At 35.0% G+C, this 19,584-nt stretch overlaps 1 protein-coding gene across 1 annotated transcript in view; it reads left to right on the forward strand.

The window, feature by feature from the left end:
• Nucleotides 1-405: 405 nt before the first annotated feature.
• Nucleotides 406-19,584, forward strand: part of Smp_137210 (hypothetical protein) — a gene marked incomplete at both ends in the record, with an annotated part of 37,363 nt that continues 18,184 nt past the window's right edge. The window contains 12 exons of the mRNA XM_018796187.1: nt 406-464; nt 508-577; nt 615-810; nt 842-1,015; nt 1,053-1,142; nt 1,180-1,291; nt 2,872-3,061; nt 3,669-3,965; nt 4,924-5,024; nt 9,223-9,385; nt 11,470-11,912; nt 17,864-17,998. Coding sequence (XP_018646913.1) covers nt 406-464; nt 508-577; nt 615-810; nt 842-1,015; nt 1,053-1,142; nt 1,180-1,291; nt 2,872-3,061; nt 3,669-3,965; nt 4,924-5,024; nt 9,223-9,385; nt 11,470-11,912; nt 17,864-17,998 — 2,030 coding nt within the window. The remainder of the gene's footprint in view (nt 465-507; nt 578-614; nt 811-841; nt 1,016-1,052; nt 1,143-1,179; nt 1,292-2,871; nt 3,062-3,668; nt 3,966-4,923; nt 5,025-9,222; nt 9,386-11,469; nt 11,913-17,863; nt 17,999-19,584) is intronic.

Consider the following 19,584-nt stretch of genomic DNA (forward strand, 5'->3'; position numbering starts at 1 on the left):
GCGAGGTGACCTTATACTGGCATTTCGTATCTTTAATTATGATCTGGGTGTTAATATGTCTTATCTTTTTGCTCCCTCCAGCACTAATAATCTCCGAGGTCATAGCAAGAAGGTTCTGAAACCGCGATCTAATAAACTAAAGGTGGGGTCCCGTTTTTCTCATCGAGTGGTCAATGACTGGAACGCTTTACCAGAACAAGTGGTATCAGCACCATCAGTGAACATTTTCAAGAAGAAGCTGGACCTTCACTGGAAGGAGATCTGTCAGGATTAACACAGGTTCATCAACCTACTATCCTTATTACTGAAGGTTTAAGACTGAAGCCTGAAGGTCGTCTCGATAGCGCTTTGCATGAGGTGTTTCGAAACACTTCGTAATGATTACTTGGTGAATACGTGGGTGTCATGAGACCAAGGGTACTGTCAGTCGGTGTCAGCACAGAAGCCTGTATAGCTGTTGATTAGTAAAAGGCTTTTCATCCAGGATTTTAATTTTTCTTGTTTTAGCGGTTGGAAAGGACTTATTGCTCTTGGCAGTTTCACCAACATACTTATAATTGACCCTTGTTTCAGTAAAGTAACAGATTTTAATGGTTTTCCTAACCTAATTCTAGTCTTTGCAGTCGCTTCAGGGTCACCGCAATAACATAGTAAATGTTCTGTGGGCTCCTGAAAATCACTATCATGATGATAAAAACCCTTTTCAATTAAAACTTGCTAGTGTTGACGCGTCTGGAGTAATAATTATTTGGGATGCTACTACATCATCTGCAACCTCAGAGTTCCGTGAGCCAGATTCACTCGTCTTGGGTTAGTTTTCTCATTCTGCTTACTAGTTTAGATATATTATGGCTACCAAATCAGTGGGTTTCACGTGATTTGTTGGCTGTTCTCCACTCTCACAACAGATTCATTATCTGGAACACACAAACTCAAACAAGATTGTGGAAACACTCTTTTGGGGACGATGTGGTTTCTTTTTCTTTGGATATATTCTCTAATTCAAAGATGATTTGTAACTGATTTTCCACTTACTTATTAGAATCCTTAAGTTTGCTCAAAGGAATATTTCATTGTGGAGAATTTCAACGTCACTTCGTGTGCTTTTGGAAAAGGCAGGAAACTAAACATTTCTGAGTCTGGTTGGTTAACACTACATATTAAAACTTATGGTTAAAGGTAGCAACAAGTGTTTTATTAATGAAATAAACTCACGTGGAACAACATCAGGAGAAACGCCAGTGAAACTATCGTCTAGTGAACTAAAAGTCAGTCCGGGGAACTCTGATAGGTATTTAACAAATTATTTTGGTTTAAAATTAAGTTTTAAATGACCTTTAAATAATATTTCTGGTTGGACGACTGCTCAATATCATCAGTTGTCACATAATGGGTATTGGTCATATCTAGGCGTATAGATGTGTGCTTGGCCACAGAGTTGTGATAAGTAGCATTGGAAGCTATCACATACTAGTTTGAGAGAAGCTTTCGCAAAATTACCTTGAAGTATTCTGAGCCCTACTGTAGGGGCTGATGGTATGTCAAGCCCACGTAGGTTGTTCTAGCTTCTGGACAGACCAATCTACTCATTTCTTCTTAAACCATATTTTAACCTTTTCACTTATTCGCTTAGTAATCCTGACTTTTTCATATTAGCCTGTGTTTACACTTCTTATCTTATTCATCACATGTCTGTAACATATTTGCGTTCGACTATAAATATAAGAAGTATAAAAAATGAACGTAACCTCTTTAACTGGAAGAATTTTTGGTTGTACCTTTGCTAACTAAACTGCTCCTCCCATCATTATTGTTTCATTATTATACACCAATTTGTTATTGTTCCCCTTTTTCTTATACTCACCTTACATTCGTCATCTCTCCACATTCTCATTGTTATTATGTGATGCATATATATATATGGTGCCCCTTTATGCCTATATTTGTGTTCAAATAAATAAATAATAAAATTGTCTGTGATATGTAATCACATCTCAATAAAGAATACTGAATTTTATGATATTGTGTTTTCACGCGGTAAGTTATTGAGTGGCTAATGTTAAATACTACTCACTTCAAATCATTGCTAATCTGACTAAATAAATCATATGAAAAGTGGTGTATTCACACGCCATTTTGATTAATTTTGGGGATTACATAAATCCTTATCACCACGCATTTTTCTCTCCATGTGTCGTCAGATCCGGGGTTTAAGCACCAAGTACAAGTCATTTAAACACTTTGTAGACATAACAGTAAACTATTTCTACTGATATTTTTTTCTATGTGCACTTTAATTAAGTCATTTAATAGGTACAGATTCATACACCTGGCTTCAAGCCACATTCCGAATGTGAGTGCTAGTGATACTTCGTGGTTCACGAAACAGAAATAAATAGGTCCGGATTCAAACCTGGGACGTAGTGGGTGAAGGTTGAATGCATTAATAACTAGATCACTGTTTCATCAAACAAAGCACGAGAGTAATTTAAAAGTTCGAAGTTCGTCATTCTGTCTGAAACTAGTACCAGGTCGAACAGTTTAATCTCATAACATCTGCGTCTCATTTGTCTTTAGGTTTCCAATAAGGATTTCTGCGGTATCCATAAATAAGTTGTAATTGGTAGCGGAAACAATTCCATTATCAACTTCATAGGAAGTTGCTATCAAAAGCCAACTTGCCTTCTCTTCTTAGTGTTAAGTACATAATAGAAGAAAGTATATCACGTTCTTAGTTGTGCACATCTGTCAAATATTGTCCCATTTTTTCATTGTACTTGTAGAAACATCATACATGAATACTCACGTATTAAATAAACCTTACTGTGTTTATTTTAATTCAAAGTTATTACTATTCCAATTTTTATTCAGGACATGTGATTCTTCGAGTGATAATTCCCGAATAACATCTATTAGAACATGTTTGCAGGTTACTTACCATCGATATCACAAGGACTGTGCGTTGTTTGTTTTTAGGAGGGAGATTATTATTGTGAATCTGGGACTGGTCCGCCCACTTCATGTTGTTTCTTTAGATCCTTCTTGGCCTTCTTTCTCACGTGTAAGTCAGTTTAATTTATGTGTACTAACGATGTTGAAGGTGATCTTTTAGTTTCATAGTTTTGAGGCAGGTCATTTCTAGGCTCCCATATACTTAGATTTCTCCCATATCTTAGCATAACCCGTCGAATAACAGTAATTATATTTTACGAAATGTCAAACATATATTATGGTCCCATCCTTTTCAAGTGCATGAAAGTTTATCCACCGAACTCATTTTTAGTATTTAGTATTCGAGAAAAGTATAAATTACTGATTATTTCTTTTGTTCATCGCAGAAGTGGTAATTTTGATCGCTGAAAGAATCTGGGGTGGCTTTGCGTAATCCATTTTTTAAAGAAAACAACGCACCAATACATTATTTTATTGGCTGTTCATCATGCTTATCACTATAGAGACATATATTCAATACATGATGAAAATGTATGAATACGTATTTACCAGATTTCTGGTAATTTGTGATTTTCATTTCCTTTAAATGTGACAGTCTGGATGCATAAGAGCAAAATTTCGTTTTCCGAGAGGATTTGACGTGGAAAGCATAGCTAGAGACTGTTAGAATAAGGAATATGTGTAGTTATATTTATAAGCATACTTCTGATTTGCAGGTTTATTCTTGCACTCAACGTGATGTCATCATTTGCCTACATGAAAATGGCAATTTAAGCGTATATGCTTGTCGTGGTCTTGCTTTAGCAGCGGATCCTTCTCTTCATCCCTCTCATTTACTGCGAAAACCTACTAAAGAATCTTCTGATCTCCACTCTGATAACAGCTGCACTTATGTTCTTGTTGCAACTGCTGCTTCTTCTAGACGCCCAAAACAAGTACATCATGTTGATTTTTCTGTCAACCAAATGAATGAGTTGAATATCGTCGTAGCTTCAATCGATGGGCGTTTCCAGGTAACTCTTAATAACATTTGTCAAATGTTCATTTCACTTTTAATAGCTTTTATTTTGTAATTTGACGTGTAACACAATGATTCCTAGTCAGATCCTGTAAATTTAAAACCAAATTAATTTACGAGGCAGTTTTAGTTTTTTTTGACTCATCAGATGATTACTGCTTTTCTTGCAACTGTTCTGCCTATCAATTTTGTCAGTAATTATAAGATGGTTCGTGGTCCTGTAATCGTAGTAATTTAGTGAGGATGGCTGAAACTGTTTCCAACATTCTCATTCTTTCATTGTTTTAACTGGTTAGTTAATTTGTATTAAAAGCGGTAGCTTAGTAGTTAAAACATTTAGCTCCTAACTTTTAGGTCTCAAGTGAGAACCCCGCTCCATCCACTTTGGTTTAGACAACCTCGTATTACCGCTAACACCCAAGTAAACAGATACTTAAATCAGATACTTAAGTTTGTGCTTAGGAAGTGAGTTACGTGAATATAATTCATTATTAAAGTGGAAGTGTTAGCACTTAGATTAATATACAGTTTTATGTGGAAATCACTTTAGGTGTTTATAAAGTGTAAAAGGATTGTGTTTAAATCTTTAGACACATAATTGCTTTTTTATTTACTTTAAGTATACAACTTCACGTTCAGTCCACTATCACTTTGGAGTTACGAGACTGAATTCATGTTATTTTCCGATTGTAAAGTTGCTTTATAATAATTAAGCACATCTTTTAGCTTATAGCCTATGGAAGACTGTAGGTCCTGTTATTTATGTAAATAAGACTAGGTCTTGGCTAAAATTATGTACGTAACATTATGCAGTACACACTAAACTATTATGTAACATCCAATACCAATATATAATGAGGTCATGAGAGTGTATTTGTCATAGTGGTTTTGTCTCAATATCCTCTGTTAGTCCATGTGTAGATATATATCTATTCCTATATTGATTTCCAAAGTTTTGGCAACTGCGAGCTGTTCGAGACTCAACTTTCTGTGATGAGGTGAAACCAATTTGGAGCCTTTCGGACCTGCTACCCCATGCACCTGTTGTAGATAAGTGAGTAATACCTTACAGTATTTTATTTATACATTGATTACTACTCATGTTTTAGTCACCTAATATCTAATATTAGAATATGTACCGTATTTTTATTTTATATTTTATTTAAACACATAAATATTGGTACAAGGAAGCACCAGATACATATGCGCCGCACAAATCTCATTCAATTTGCGTGAGGGCTGTGATACTGCCCAGGTGCCCAAACTGAAGCAGGTGGCTTTCTTAGGGGGCCACACCCGGAGCCTTTGACCTGGAGGTCTAACCCATAAGGCAGTGGAGCATCGTGGGGAGATGCAGTCCCATGGTAGCCGGTGACCAACAATTGGTTCATACACCATTTGTTCCCTCAGGATACTGGAGTCCATGTTCACCATTGGTTTGGAATCAGGGTTTTCCAACTCCCCTAGGTGGATTTTCCGTGTCCACCAACCCAGTTAAAGCGCCGGACATTCGCTTCTCGTCCTCAATTTCGTAAACAACACCCATGGTGCGAGAAGGCAGTGAGTAGGACTTTCCTGGAAGAGGCTATATACGCGTGGCCATATGAGAGCATTTGGAGAGGGAGAGCGGACTCTCCCCACTCTCGGCCGTACCAGGGCATTTGGGGGCAGAATATGTACTGACCTCTGTAGGATAAGCAGACAGCACTATGTTGTGGGATTATTTGTTAGAGAAGAGTATGCCTGGGTTTACTATGATCCTGAAAGATAAATACAAAATCACAACAGGTAGGGTAAGGTTGTAGTATCAGTTTATATGTTAAGCCCATATACTTTATTCTAGCTACTGGCCAAGCTAATTCACCTATACATTATGAGTCATATTTTGATCTTGTTAATTATTCGCTTATTAACCTTGACTATATTTTTATATGAGCGCATGTGTATGTACCTTTCGTATTCTATTCATCATATGTCTGTCATTCATTTTTGTCTGATTATAAATATTGAGTAATGCTTGCCCATGGCGAGTTGGCTTCCCCGCCATCTCCGATACGCATTATCTTTCGCTTCTCTCTCGAGTTGGCTTCCCCGCCATCTCCACTGCATGTCACTTTCTCTTCGTTCGCTTTTATTCGCTTTATTACTCTGATTCTCTGGCCAGATCAATGAGTATAGAAAATATATGTATTCTAAATCCATTCTCGTATTTGACTTATTTAACTCCGTTATTAACCAACGCGGATCAGGTCATTTATTACATACGAGGATAGACAGTACGTATATTTTAGCAACAAACAATCATTCATACGAGCAAAAAGGAATCATATTTAAGCTACCACAACAAGGTCACAAAACCACTTCTCAGCTGTCTAATTCCGCCTCTCCTCTTCATTTCCACTATTGATGAAATTCATTATCGATGTCGCTAGGGCAGCAGACCAATCAAATGCTCCTTGAAACTTTGCTCATCGTTCAGGAAGTCTGTAGATGTTATTGTTTACTATCCCATCAGCGTCACAGATTGTTTCACTTACACCAGACTTCTTACTGTTTGGATGAGTTGAAAGACCTTCCGGCAGTTACCAGATGCAGCTTCTGCTTCCAACTCATTAGCACTCTACGACCACCAGGCTTCTCAGTCCTTACTAAAGCACTGCCTAATTTCGTTATGTAACAGTCGTCGTTTGTGGTCAAACTCGCGGTCACCTGGAATCGATCGACGGGCTTCAACAAGTTGTTAAAAGCCTGAAGAAACCCAGTACTTATAAGCGGGACGTTTCGCGAAGCTGCAAGCAACTTGACTCGCCATTTTCATGGCGTGGTGTAATTGCAACCAATGCTCATCTATACTTTTTGGTGGGATGGTAGCTAGCCTTGAACCTAGCTCGGTCTGATATTTAGTTGCAACAGATGCTGCAACCAATTTACTGACATCGATTCGTTGTCCACTGAAAATTAAAGTAAGATCGGCGTAGACCAGGGCATGATCAGAGTCCAGATAGGTACTCCAAAAGGAGCGGCAGTCTTGTGCACAACAACGCGATGTGATCAATCTAAGTCCAAGCCTGAGATGCAGAGGGAGGAAGCCAGGTAGCACATCGGCGATGACTATTCCGGTAGTTAGTGCTAGCCAAAAACAGGTTGTAGTCTGTGCACAGTTGCAGTAGATGGTCACCTTTATCTGACATTCTACCAACAAGTCCCCATCGGCCACCTAAGCGACTCTCTTCTGTGTCTAGACGCCCGACCTGTGCATTCAACTCTCCGTCTAGTGCTACAACATCTGTCGAATGCACTTTCTGGAGAAGAATGGTTAATTAGTGGTAGAATTCATCCTTGATTGCATCCGGGCTGCAATCTGTCGGAGCATAGGCAGAGATGACAGAAAGACATCGTTTCTCACGCCGATTTCTTCTTACTTTGATGGAAGTTTCTAATCTAACAGTACATAACCGACTGTTAATGGGGATTCAGTCGATTAATGCTACCTCAGCTATAGCGCTAAGCGCGACACCAACAACATCAAAACCAGAGGAAGATGTAACAAGGTCCTTAGATAAACTCACATAAAACGAGCTTTTCAAAGTGACATATGGTTAGCGGATTTGTAATACTTCACTAGGGTTTTGAATACGGGTCTCAGATAGACAACAGACATCGATATTAAGACTTTTTATAGACATAGCCAACCCTATCTGTTGTCCGATCTGCATCAATGTGCGGATGTTGAAAGGAGCCAGTCTGAATGGTATACGTAGTTTCAGAAAGACTTTAAGTATTCGTATTCGGAGGTAGCACTCAACTTTTGATCAGTCAGTGACTCGAGATCGTTTAGATAGAATGGGGTTTCCGCCATTGATGAGCTGTTGTTTAAGTTCGGAAATAAAGGGGAATACACAAGTGGCGTAGTATAAAAGAAATAAAGACGAATGTTATCAAATGACTATGAATGGTATTTGTCTGAATGCGAGTTGAAGTAAGAATAATTTTTCCAGTAGTAATCATCATTTGGTTTGTGCGAGGGCTGTGATACTGCCCGGGTGCTTAAACCGAAGCGAGAAGGCTGTGAGTAGAACTTCTTTTACAGTAGCTATATACGCGTGGTCATGTGAGAGCATTTCCAGAGAGAGAGAGAGAGAGGATTGACTCTCCCCACCCTCAACCGTACCTGGCATTTGGGGGCTATGAAAGTAGTCTTTTAAAAATAGAGGGTATTTGTAGATTGCTAGTATTCGATCATCAGTGGCTTCAAATCATGTATTTTAGCGATTCTTAGGTTAGACACAGTACTGTAGGAGGATTGCAGGTCAGTTGACGAGACAGAGAATCTTGGTCATCTGAAGTGTTTAGGACACGTATTACGTATGCCCATCTACTGGCTACCTGGACGCGTGGTTGGCTGGTGTAAGGATGAGATGGAAGTAAGCTAAGGGGTGTCCAAACCCAGAAGGTGCCATTAGTCCATAAAGTTATTGACAGTTGAACTGAGTCATGTAGGTAGGTGCAAACTATCTGGCTGGGGTCTGCACGATTACCGTAATCAGTGGTTGGAGACGTTGGTTGATATGGCTCAGAGTCGTTTTCAATAGTCTAAATGCATTCTCTTTCCTTCTCCCTTTATATTCAAAGTCCCCAAATCTTTTTATACTTTCCATTCTTTCTTGACATAATTTTTTATAATACTATTGACAGTGTTACTACTTTTATTATTCTATCGTTTGCTTTGACAAATTTATCTCACTGTACTCATGTGGTGTGGTAACTTGAACAGATACACGTATGTGTTGAGTGGTACGTTACATATGACTGACTAGATGACTGAAGCCATCAATTCACGATTATTCGCTAAGAAATTTTATTCTTGGTACTAATCTTTTAATATCTACCGTAGAAAGATAAACACTTATAATATACAATCATGGACCTAAGGTGATCTGATAAGGCAGTAAAGAATGATTGACGTCAGATTTTCAAGTAAACTTTTTCTCACATATTTAGCAGATGATTAAATAAAATTACCTTTTTATGCGAATTTGTAAAAAGGGTAAGTAGCTTTGACCATAGTGAAAATTTCAAGGTCTAATGATAAAATACTAACGGTTAGATTTTAAGGGTTATTTTTAACGTGAATTCAAATATATTTCATTAATTCTGGGTCAATTTTCGGTGAGTACTGCAAAGGAAACCAATAATTTATACTTAAGATAATTTAACGCTTAATACGATTGGTGTTTTAATTTTTTCTGTAGGGCTCCAATAAAGTTGTATCTCGAATTAAATGGCTTATACTCTCCAAATAGATCAGAACCAACACTGTGTCGCGTATGTCCACCAAATCTGATGGGACTTTCAATGATAGATTCGATTCGTGGTCCATTAGTGGCTGTTGGAAATAATCGTGGTGATATTCAGGTGACTGCACTTTTTCGATTTTCGTTTCATGTACTTCGATGATTACTTAGCTACAATATTTTAATTTATGTGGTTCACGTTTCAGTATTTAACCAGTATCTGATACAATGCCAATGTACAATTTTTAGGAATACTTTTGTATGTTTTTTTGACTAATCAATGTTCACATCGTGTGTTTTTAACTGTGAGGAAGTTACAAAATACTTGGGTTTCTTAATTGTCCTTTAACTTTTTACTTACGCCTGTTACCCCTCGTGGAGAGAAGTTTAAGGCTCCCACCAGAATTCTCCGTCCAACCCTGTCCTGTGCGATGCTTTCTAGTTCTTCCCAGTTGCTATTCAACATTTTCATGTCTACTTCTGCACAGTATGTTCTTTGACCTTCCTCTTTTCCGTTTCCCTTCAGGATTCCGAATTCGCGCTTTCCTCGTCATGTAATTTGGTGATTTCCTCAATGTATGTCTTATCCACTTCCAGATTCTTTTCCTAATTTCCTCTTCATCTGGAAGTTGGTTTGTTCTCTTCCAGAGTAGGTTATTGCTGACGCTATCCGGCAAACAAACATTCGGTATCTTGTGTAGATAATTGTCTAGAAACACCTGTACTTTTCAATGATGGCTGTAATAGTTCTCCAATTTTCAGCTCCATACAATAAAACTAACTGTTTTGACTTTCGTATTGAAAATTCTCACTTGTGTTGGTTGGCAGTTGTTTTGAGTTCGATAAAAGTTATATTTAAACATAATTAGATGCGTTTATATGAGATCTACACAAGTTCTTAAAATTACATACTTAGTGTAATAAAATTATGTATCTACCATTTAGTTAACTATTTTCACGCTCAAATATTAATCAATATTTCTGTTTTTACTTTTATCACGCAAGATCACAAAGTAATTTATTATCCAGCTACTGCCAATCACTGAAAATCTAATTCCTATTGTTTTAGTTTTATCTTATTTTCTCCATATTTATGTAAAATAGTCCAAAATTCTAATAGCACACTATCAAACTGTTTATTGTTGTTAATAATTGAGAATACAGTATTTTCTTTTATTTTCCTGTTCTTCCTCTCTTGCCTTCCACAATTAAGTGAGCTCTTTGCCCATTCTAAGTATAATATTTTTTGCTTTCGGACCAATCCATTTATTTATGAAAGATGTTTTTTGGAGATGATCTACAAATTGGAGGTAATTGTCATCAAAATGATAACATTTTAAATAAATAAAAAAAAGGATCATATAGTTATTGTAAAAATGAGACTATTGAAGAATACTGTCTGAACAACGCTACGATCAAGATAGATTCCATCCATCCAGATGTCCATTTTATCATTTATGAAGTTAATTCCAAGATAATTTGAGGACATATCAAGCCCCGACTGTACCAATAAATTTAAGAGCAACAGTGTATTTTAGATATTAACTTATTTTCAAGCTATTTTATTTAAATCCATAATAATCACTGTCACACTGTATTGATATTGAAGCTCCATTTTGTTTTATAGCATTAATAAAGATAGCAATTATATTGTGACTAAATTAATATAGAACGTATGGAATGTAAAGGATGTCGTATCAAAAGAAAATCAATTTCAGATACTGTCAGCTAACTTAGCTTAAACTTTTCAATTGATGACAATTCGGGCTGGATACAAAATAGCCAATTGGTATAACGAAAAGTCGTAGATCAACTAATTAGTTTGAAAATAATGAGCTAAATCTCTGTCATGTCGATAATGATATGTGCTTACACATAAGTTGTAAAAAATTTCAGTTTTAATGTTTCATATACAGATTTTAGGCAATTAAATAAATTGTTCAAATATGTACCGAAATTTCAAATGGTTCTAACTGGGAAACGTTCGTAGAATCTTGGTGTAGTATTTATTTTGTAGATTCTTTTTATTTTGCATATCTCAGTTTTATTTTAACGTTTAGTGTGAATTGGTAATGTACTTAACTGCACAACATTATCATGGGCATAATTATTATAATTTCGTCACCTTCAGTTTTTCAGCGTTATAATACTTAATATAAAGAAACGTCCATTTGTGTTATTTCTATTTCTATTTGTTATTTATAGATTTGGGATGTATCATCAGCTATATTATGGCGTGAATATCATGTACTACCGGTACCTATCAAAGGAATTGAATGGATAGCAATACCCCGAACAATTTATAGAAGTAAACAAATCAATGAAGATTCTTCAAGATCATCATCAGCATCATGTGAATATTCGTTAGGTTTAATTGTTCATGGTTGGCAATCCAAAGATGGTCATCAAAGTTCTCTTACTGAAAATACATTAAATAGAACAAATACAACAGGAAAAAATTTTGTTACTACACTGGACTTATCAACAGGTTATATGCGTATATTTCGTGATACTTCAAATCAAAAGATTGACAAAACAGGTCCTCGCATAGGAATCAGTGTTCCCAGTGGTCAACTTTTATCTGGATCTAACGATCAAGAAAATCTTTTGGAAGGACCCATTGACATTCTTTGTGTTAGCCACTTAAAGTAAAGGATTGTTTATGGGAATCATTATTTTTACCGTTTCTGGTTATTACTAGTAAATATTGAATCATTTCCATCTTTTAGGACTCATGTTGTATGTTTTTAAAAAGAAATAAATATCTTATTCTGTATATAATTGATTGATAAAAGGTGAGAACAAGCCTTAACACTGTAGAGTTAGCCAGTATCATAGAAATGTCTATACTGTGAATATAAATCACATTAACTAACTGGATATTAAATACGATTAATTAGCTGTTAATGTGGAAGTATCGAAGGTAAAATTTAAAATAACTATCGTTTACTTTTCAAGTAAGTGGTAACAGATTAAGCGTAGTATATTGTGATGTCAAATAGTTTGACTTGACAGTTTCACCTTAATTCTTAGACTAGTAAAATTCAATCGGCAATAAGAAATTATAATCTTTCAGCATATTTATTTTGTAGTTTTCTGTAATTTAATCCCGAAAAAAGATGAAACCAACCTATAATGAACAATTTTGCTTTCTAAACTGCCACACATGGTTTGTTAACTGTTGAAATAAGCTTCAAGTTTAGTGAATGTTTAACCATTGTTTTATGTTGCAGTTACTCATTTATTGTATTTCTCTGTTTATTTATTATATTATGTTGTTTAATTTCTGCAATTTGTCGTTTTAGATCAAATTTAAATTTCATTCAATACTAAGGCTTTGAAGTATATTGTCTTTTCCTTATCTGCAAAAATATACTTTTAGTAAATATGAGGGTTTGTGAGTAACACAATAGAGGAACGATTATTTAGCGATTAAAATACTTGACTCTCAATTTCTGGGTTATGAACTCGTCCATTGCTCCACTCAATTCGGTTCGGGCACATCAATAGCATCACTAATTTTCATACAAGAAATTGTGCCTAAAAGTTGAGTTCACAAACTCCTACTTGGTTATTATTTTTGACAAGATGCAAAATGTTTGCTACTATATTTCCTATTCTACTAAATTGTATTTGCTTTAAGAGTCAGTTAAACCAATATGACTGCTCATGTTATACAATGGTATATTTAGTTTAATCATAGTATTTTCCTCTCAGTAACGAAAACATGTTTCTAATAAGTGGTTTTCAATGAAATTGAAGTCGAAGCATAGTTAAAAAGCCATTCAACTATGCAAAATTTTGAAACATTGTGTACTTTGTAAATAATATAGATTATATTCGATTTATTTGTGGGATTATTATTAAGTCCCTTTCGTTTCAGTTCTTAACATTGGGTCTTATGTTTCATACAGAATATCCTTGTTATCACAGTATCTTTTCTATCATATCACTAATAATTTTGTTCAGTATTAAAAGTTAAATGGAGAAATGGCTTAGTGGTTAGGGCGTTTACTGTTCTGCCACTGTCCCAGGTTTGAACTCTTCTCCTACTTCGGTTTAAGTAACTGGGTAGTATCATTGGCTCTCACATTTAGAGTGTGAGTTATACCTAAATACCTGGCAAATGAGTTAATTTATTATTTTTAAATGTTTCCTATAACTCTATGAATTTCAGCGGTGGTACTAATAGTTCGGAATAAAAGTACTTGTGAGGTGACTTTTTAGATTTATCGAAATTGTTTTTAACTTTAGAAGTTAAAATTTTTTTTTAATATCTTTTAAATATTTCCAGCCAATACGTTGGCATAGCGATTCGTAAGAGTCCTGTAGAAATATGGAAATTATCTAATTCTTCTTTAATAGTTAAACTACCTCTCCTACCAGATTTAACAGCTGTTGCTTTGGTAAGTCACATTTATATTTGGAACATTTTAATTAATCTTGCTGGTATTTTAGTACAATAATTGTGTAGTCAATCATAATTCGTTTGTTTACTGATAGACAATAGTATAACTCAAGTGGCGTCCATTAAGACTCCACTTCCCTCATTTTTTTCGGAAATGATATGTTAATCTGAATCCCTACCTGAAGATTCACTTATCATCGACTTAAAGTATACAGATGATGTATACAGTTTTTTGTGAAAGCGCTGACGAAATCCAGTTTTATAAATCCCACAAGTAGCAATGCAAGATTGTTTACCTGTTAAAATAATCGTTTAATTCTCTTAGGTGTTTTCATCAATATCATATACCTTTCAGTTGTTGACATTCGCCTGTTATTTCATTCATTTCACCTTATTTTGATATGGTTAAACAACTCGTATCTTTAACACTTATACAACAGTTATATTTTTATAATTTAATCACAGAATTTTGTACATACCTTTTAAAGTTTCCAATTACATAGTTTCTTTGTTATGTGTTTTGACAAAATTCATGATATTTATTTTATTCATTTCGTTTTTGTAGGACTGGTGTCATTCGCCAACTAAATATCAACGAAGTCGTAAAATTTCAGATAAGAGTTCTAAGTGAGTTCATTATTTAATTTAAAAAAGGACTGATTTTTTTTTCATTTCAAAAGGTTTAGCTGTTATATTAGCAAACAAAACCCTTTAATTCTGTATTCAATATACAATTATTAAGTAGTATTCGTAATTAATATTTTATTAAACCGTATCAAGAGAACAATATAAGTGTAATTATTATGATCAGGTTTAGGGTTAAGGTATTCTCATAACCTAAAATGCAGATAACCAGACATGGGGTCTATTGTACGCATATATATGCACCGATAATATTGCGTAACAATAAACCGTTGAACTTTTATATCTTGGGATATGAGTATTACGCTATTCAGTCATTGATTTGGAATGTGATGGTCTATCTTTCCCAACTTCAGTCAATGTACCGTGTGATGCGCTTACTATCCTATTCCATTGGTAAGCATTTCTTTGATTATCGACGTTTTTTCACTAAAACTCAGGGGAAATCATATATATATATATATAGAAGGACAAAATTCTTTTAATTAAGCATGTTTATGAGAGTTCTTCCTTAAAACTACCACTACTCACTATGAATTTCAGGAAATTTTGATTATTATGTGTTACGGACTCGATTTTAATAAAACTTATTCACGTGTGAATTTGTCACTTGTAATGATTTTTCATTTTTTTTTATAATATAAGACTGCTTCAGACAATGATGCATTAAGAACTGAACCATTCCAAACGAAATGGTAAAATTTTGGAAAAGTAACGTTGAGAAAGTCATAATAATAATAAGAGTGAAAATATTACGTGATACTATTCAAATAAGAATATAATTAAGATATATTTCATTCACCCAAAGATAAGTCTTACTATTTAGGAGGAATGCAATAGCAAACTACATCAGGTTAGGTATTGGTCTCTTCACTGAGGCGTGTCTGGTTATGTTTCTTGCTACCAAGTTATACTATGTTAAGCCGTTATGATGAACCGACACAACTATCCTTTATTCTTTGGTGCCATATTATGAAACAACTTTCCACTTTCCCACCTAGTCGTATTGTGGTGTGAGCTACTGATATCAACATAAGTAGTATATATGGTGAGTAAGGAATAGAATATCTGACAGCAGAAGATTGAGAAGATCAAGAAGAGAAGAACAGAAATAAAAAGCAATTTGTGTGAAAATCCAGGAACAATGAAGCCTGAGGCAATTGAAGAACATTTTGCAAATAGTGTATCATAGCATGGTTTTTGTATTTTACCAAGTAACGTTGTAATTTGTGCTAAATACATAGTTGGTTGTCCTCACCTGTGTTCTCATTCACAACAGTATTACCAGGCAATCATATTCAGCAGAGATGTCGTTGAAATAACATAAACGAAACTTGTCTCAACCACTGTTTCATTATAGTAACAGTAGCTGTATCATCATTTTCATAACACTCAAACACATCAGGATTACCTACATGGTGTAAGCAACAATTGATGGATGAACAATTTAGTAGCAACAAATGATGAAACTTGTAGTTTATTACTGTTACACTAAGTAATATCACTTTTAGTGCGTTCAAAGGGATTCGAAGTGCATGAATTTTAGTCTTGACATTTTTTTCTAGTTTAATTTCTTGGATCTGTCTAGCCGATTAATTTCAGTTCTCTGTAGAAATATTTCGTTCTTTCTCAGTACAATTTCAGCTCTCTAAGGAATTGACTTTTGCGTGTGTTGATATGTATGAACGGAATTCTCAATAGGCAGTAATTAATGATAACCTTCGTCCAGTTTGATGCTTATACAGTAAACTGAAGATGAGATATTAGTGAGGACGTAAAACGTGTTATGGTACTAATTAATGATTAAAGTTAAACTCGAGCCAGAAAAATATTTAGATTAATGTAACTCACAACAGAACAAACTATACTTAAGACACTTTCTTGGAGCAGATTTATTAGTGTCGTTATTGTCCACCGGAAACTAGATATTGTTAGGATTTTATTAATGTAAAGGGGAATGACAAGTCCTACAAATTCCAACATAACCAAATGATATTCAATCGATAACATATGTCATTATAAAAACATGAGTGTTATTAAAGCAAACTGAATTTATAAATATGTTGGGGATTGAATTTGGAGTTTAGTATTTCTAAATTACGAACGAGAGAGGTATTCTCTTAATATGGAACAGGATCTATACCAATTAAATAGACCGGACAACTGATACGCAACACTTCAACTATCATCCTCCACAAAACTGGAATAGAAGAAAGAGAATTCTTGCGAGGGAGATGTATCATCTAAGACACTGTCATCCAGGATCGAACCCAAAACCTGCCGCACGTGAATGCTTAACCTCTAGACCACTGGTCTGGGACCCATTGGTGAACTCTTGTTGTTTCAATAAATTCACAATATTGCATGACCATTTTTGTATTGTCTCCGGTGGATACTTTTAGCATAGTATCACAGATTGATTAAAGTTAGACTTATACACCATTGAATCCCAGCTCCTTGATCTAGAGGTTAGGCGTTCACTCAGGACTGAAAATCTTGGGTTCGGTTGCAGGCGGTGGGGTTGTGGACGTTCCATTCATGAGTAGTCCCATGCTAGATTGGAATAGCTGTTCAGTGCTTCTAGGTTTGCGGTGGCCGATCAAAATTAGATCGGCCAGCGGTCTCAATAAAATTGATTTCTTTATGTAATAGAATGGTATGGTTATGCATAAAATATAGCACAAAATAAACATGATAAATTGCTATAGATGGTCGGAGGACATTAGTTTTTAGGTCACTCACTCCCAAAGTAATTAAGGCCTGATTGTTAGACCTAGTTTTTGAGCATCATATCAGTATATTTAGTTGTACAGTTTACTCACTTTCCTTGTCACAACTCTGTTTTAAAAAATCTTATTAGGCTATCGGTATCAGTATGCAACAGTAGTAGAGTAAAATAATATAACCGACAAGTACCATAAAGTTGCTAACAAAAAGCATTTTGACTGTCTTTTTAATAGTCACTTTTTAGGGTAAGTAGTACAAAGTTGATACATGGTAGATGCGAAAATATACTTTTTCTTTCGAAGTATGATTATTTCCCAGTAAAATACACTTGTGTGTATATGATTTTTGTGTAACATTGAAACTTACCGTCACTGAAGTACACAAAATGAAAAAAAGGTCGGCTACTAGTCGATGTATGACTTTTTTTGTTAATGTATTCTCTTTCTAAAATATTGAATAATTTATTTCATCTATGTTAACAGAAATTCAGTCTATTTAACACTTTGTTTATATTTTTCTCTAAGACTTTAACGTTGATTGATCAGTTTACAATTCCATAGAAATTTGGATCAATTCATTCAGATGGTATTTAGTTTAGTGATCAGTTTTGATTGTTAAGTGTCACCTCTTTCATTGATTTGAATGACTATTTTTTCTACTAAGCAGTACCTGTACCAGGTTTATTTAGCAATTTTTAGTTACTGCTTATGTAGTCATGAGTAAGTAATATAGTTTTAAACGTGTATGTTTGTCTTACACAATATTTATCTTCTCATTCTCTTATTTAAAACATTTTTATTTGTTTTTTGTCTGTTAATTTAGATCTGAGGACTATGTTCATTCAAAGGAATCTGCTCGTACTCGTGAATCATGTATTCTATGCACTTCGGATGGTAATATTCGCTTGATTGCAGTGAATAATGATTCAGTAGATAGCACTTCAGTTTCAAATACAATGTAAAATACATTATTTACTAATATATACTGTTAACCATGTTGAATAGCTACTCAAGCTTTTCACTAGGTGTAACATGTGTAATCCAAACCAAAGACATCATTTTAAACAGTTACTAAATGTTATTTAAGGTATTGGTACTTAATTGTGTAAAAGTCAACATAAGCTATCGTTAGAACTCAAATTTAGTGCCATTGTCTCCAAATGCTATTGCGTTATCCATTTAACTGCCGGGTCCAGATAACCAGTCATAATAGCCACTCAACAACTAGAATAATACACCACATATGTAGTCAAGGAGTATCTCGAAATTGGCGAGTCTTTATAGTGTGCTATAAGTGGAATTATGCGTGCTCATGAGATTGTCTACCATTATCTTATCTCTATAAATTTTATTCTTTATGTCCTTTGACAAATTTTTGTGAAATAAAACACTACTCAGTAGTTGAATTCATGGATACGTATTTGACTATCGATTGATTTGTTACTAATTTCCAACCGGTGCCATGTTTTTTCTAGGTCTTGGTGCCTGTTGAATTCAGTTGATCAAGATCCATTTTGGTTAATGGTTTAGAAGACTATATCGCGTGCATTATGTTGAGATGCCAGGTGGTTGGAAACAGAATAGAGTTTCCTGTCGAATAACTCCATTCGCCTAGCATTTGACTATATTGTAGGAATTACCATTATCTCTGTTTAAAAACACTCTAAATATATACGATAACTAATTAAACTTTTCACCCTCTCGAGTTCGTCAATTAAGTGTTGTATGTTTACTCCTCTCCGTCAAAAGAAAACCGTAAACCAAGACTATTTACATCATAATTAAGTGTTCGTTCTAACTATACAATACATTTCATTTATTTCAGATTCTTTATCGTCCAATTTCTCGACATCAATTTTTTTCTTAATAATACAATGTAGTGGAGAACTCAGGGTAGCTCACTTATGCATTCCACGTAAAGACCGGTGTCAGACAAGGCTGCCTACTCTCTCCCATTCTCTTTCTTGGATTATGAAGACCTCCATATCTGACAGGAATAAAATCGACAGGTTGGATGCAACTGGACGATTTGGACTTCGCAGATCACCTGACCCTTCTATCCCTTACACATCAACAAATGCAGATAAAGGCGACCAATGTAACAGCAGCCTTTAATTAGTAGGCCTCAGCATACACTAAGGAAAAACCAAGATCCTCAAATAGAACACAGAGAACACCAACCCAAACACACTTGATGGAAAAACTCTGGAAGAGGTGGAAAGTTTCACGTATCTGGGTAGCATCATCGATGAACGTGGAGGATCGGATGCAGATGTAAAGGCGAGGATTGGCAAAACAAGGGCAGCATTCCTAGAGATGAGGAACATATGGAACTCAAAACAACTGTCAACCAACGCCAAAGTGAAAATCTTCAAAACGAACATCAAACAGTCCTACTGTACGGAGCTGGAACTTGGAGAAATATTATAGCCATCATCAAAAAGGTACAAGTATTTATCAACAATTTTCTACGTAAGATACTGGTTTTCTGTTGGCCGGATACCGTCAGCAATAACCTACTCTGGAAGAGAACAAACCAACTTC

The sequence above is a fragment of the Schistosoma mansoni genome, assembly GCF_000237925.1.
Source record: "Schistosoma mansoni, WGS project CABG00000000 data, supercontig 0176, strain Puerto Rico, whole genome shotgun sequence".
Taxonomy (NCBI): Eukaryota; Metazoa; Platyhelminthes; class Trematoda; order Strigeidida; family Schistosomatidae; genus Schistosoma; species Schistosoma mansoni.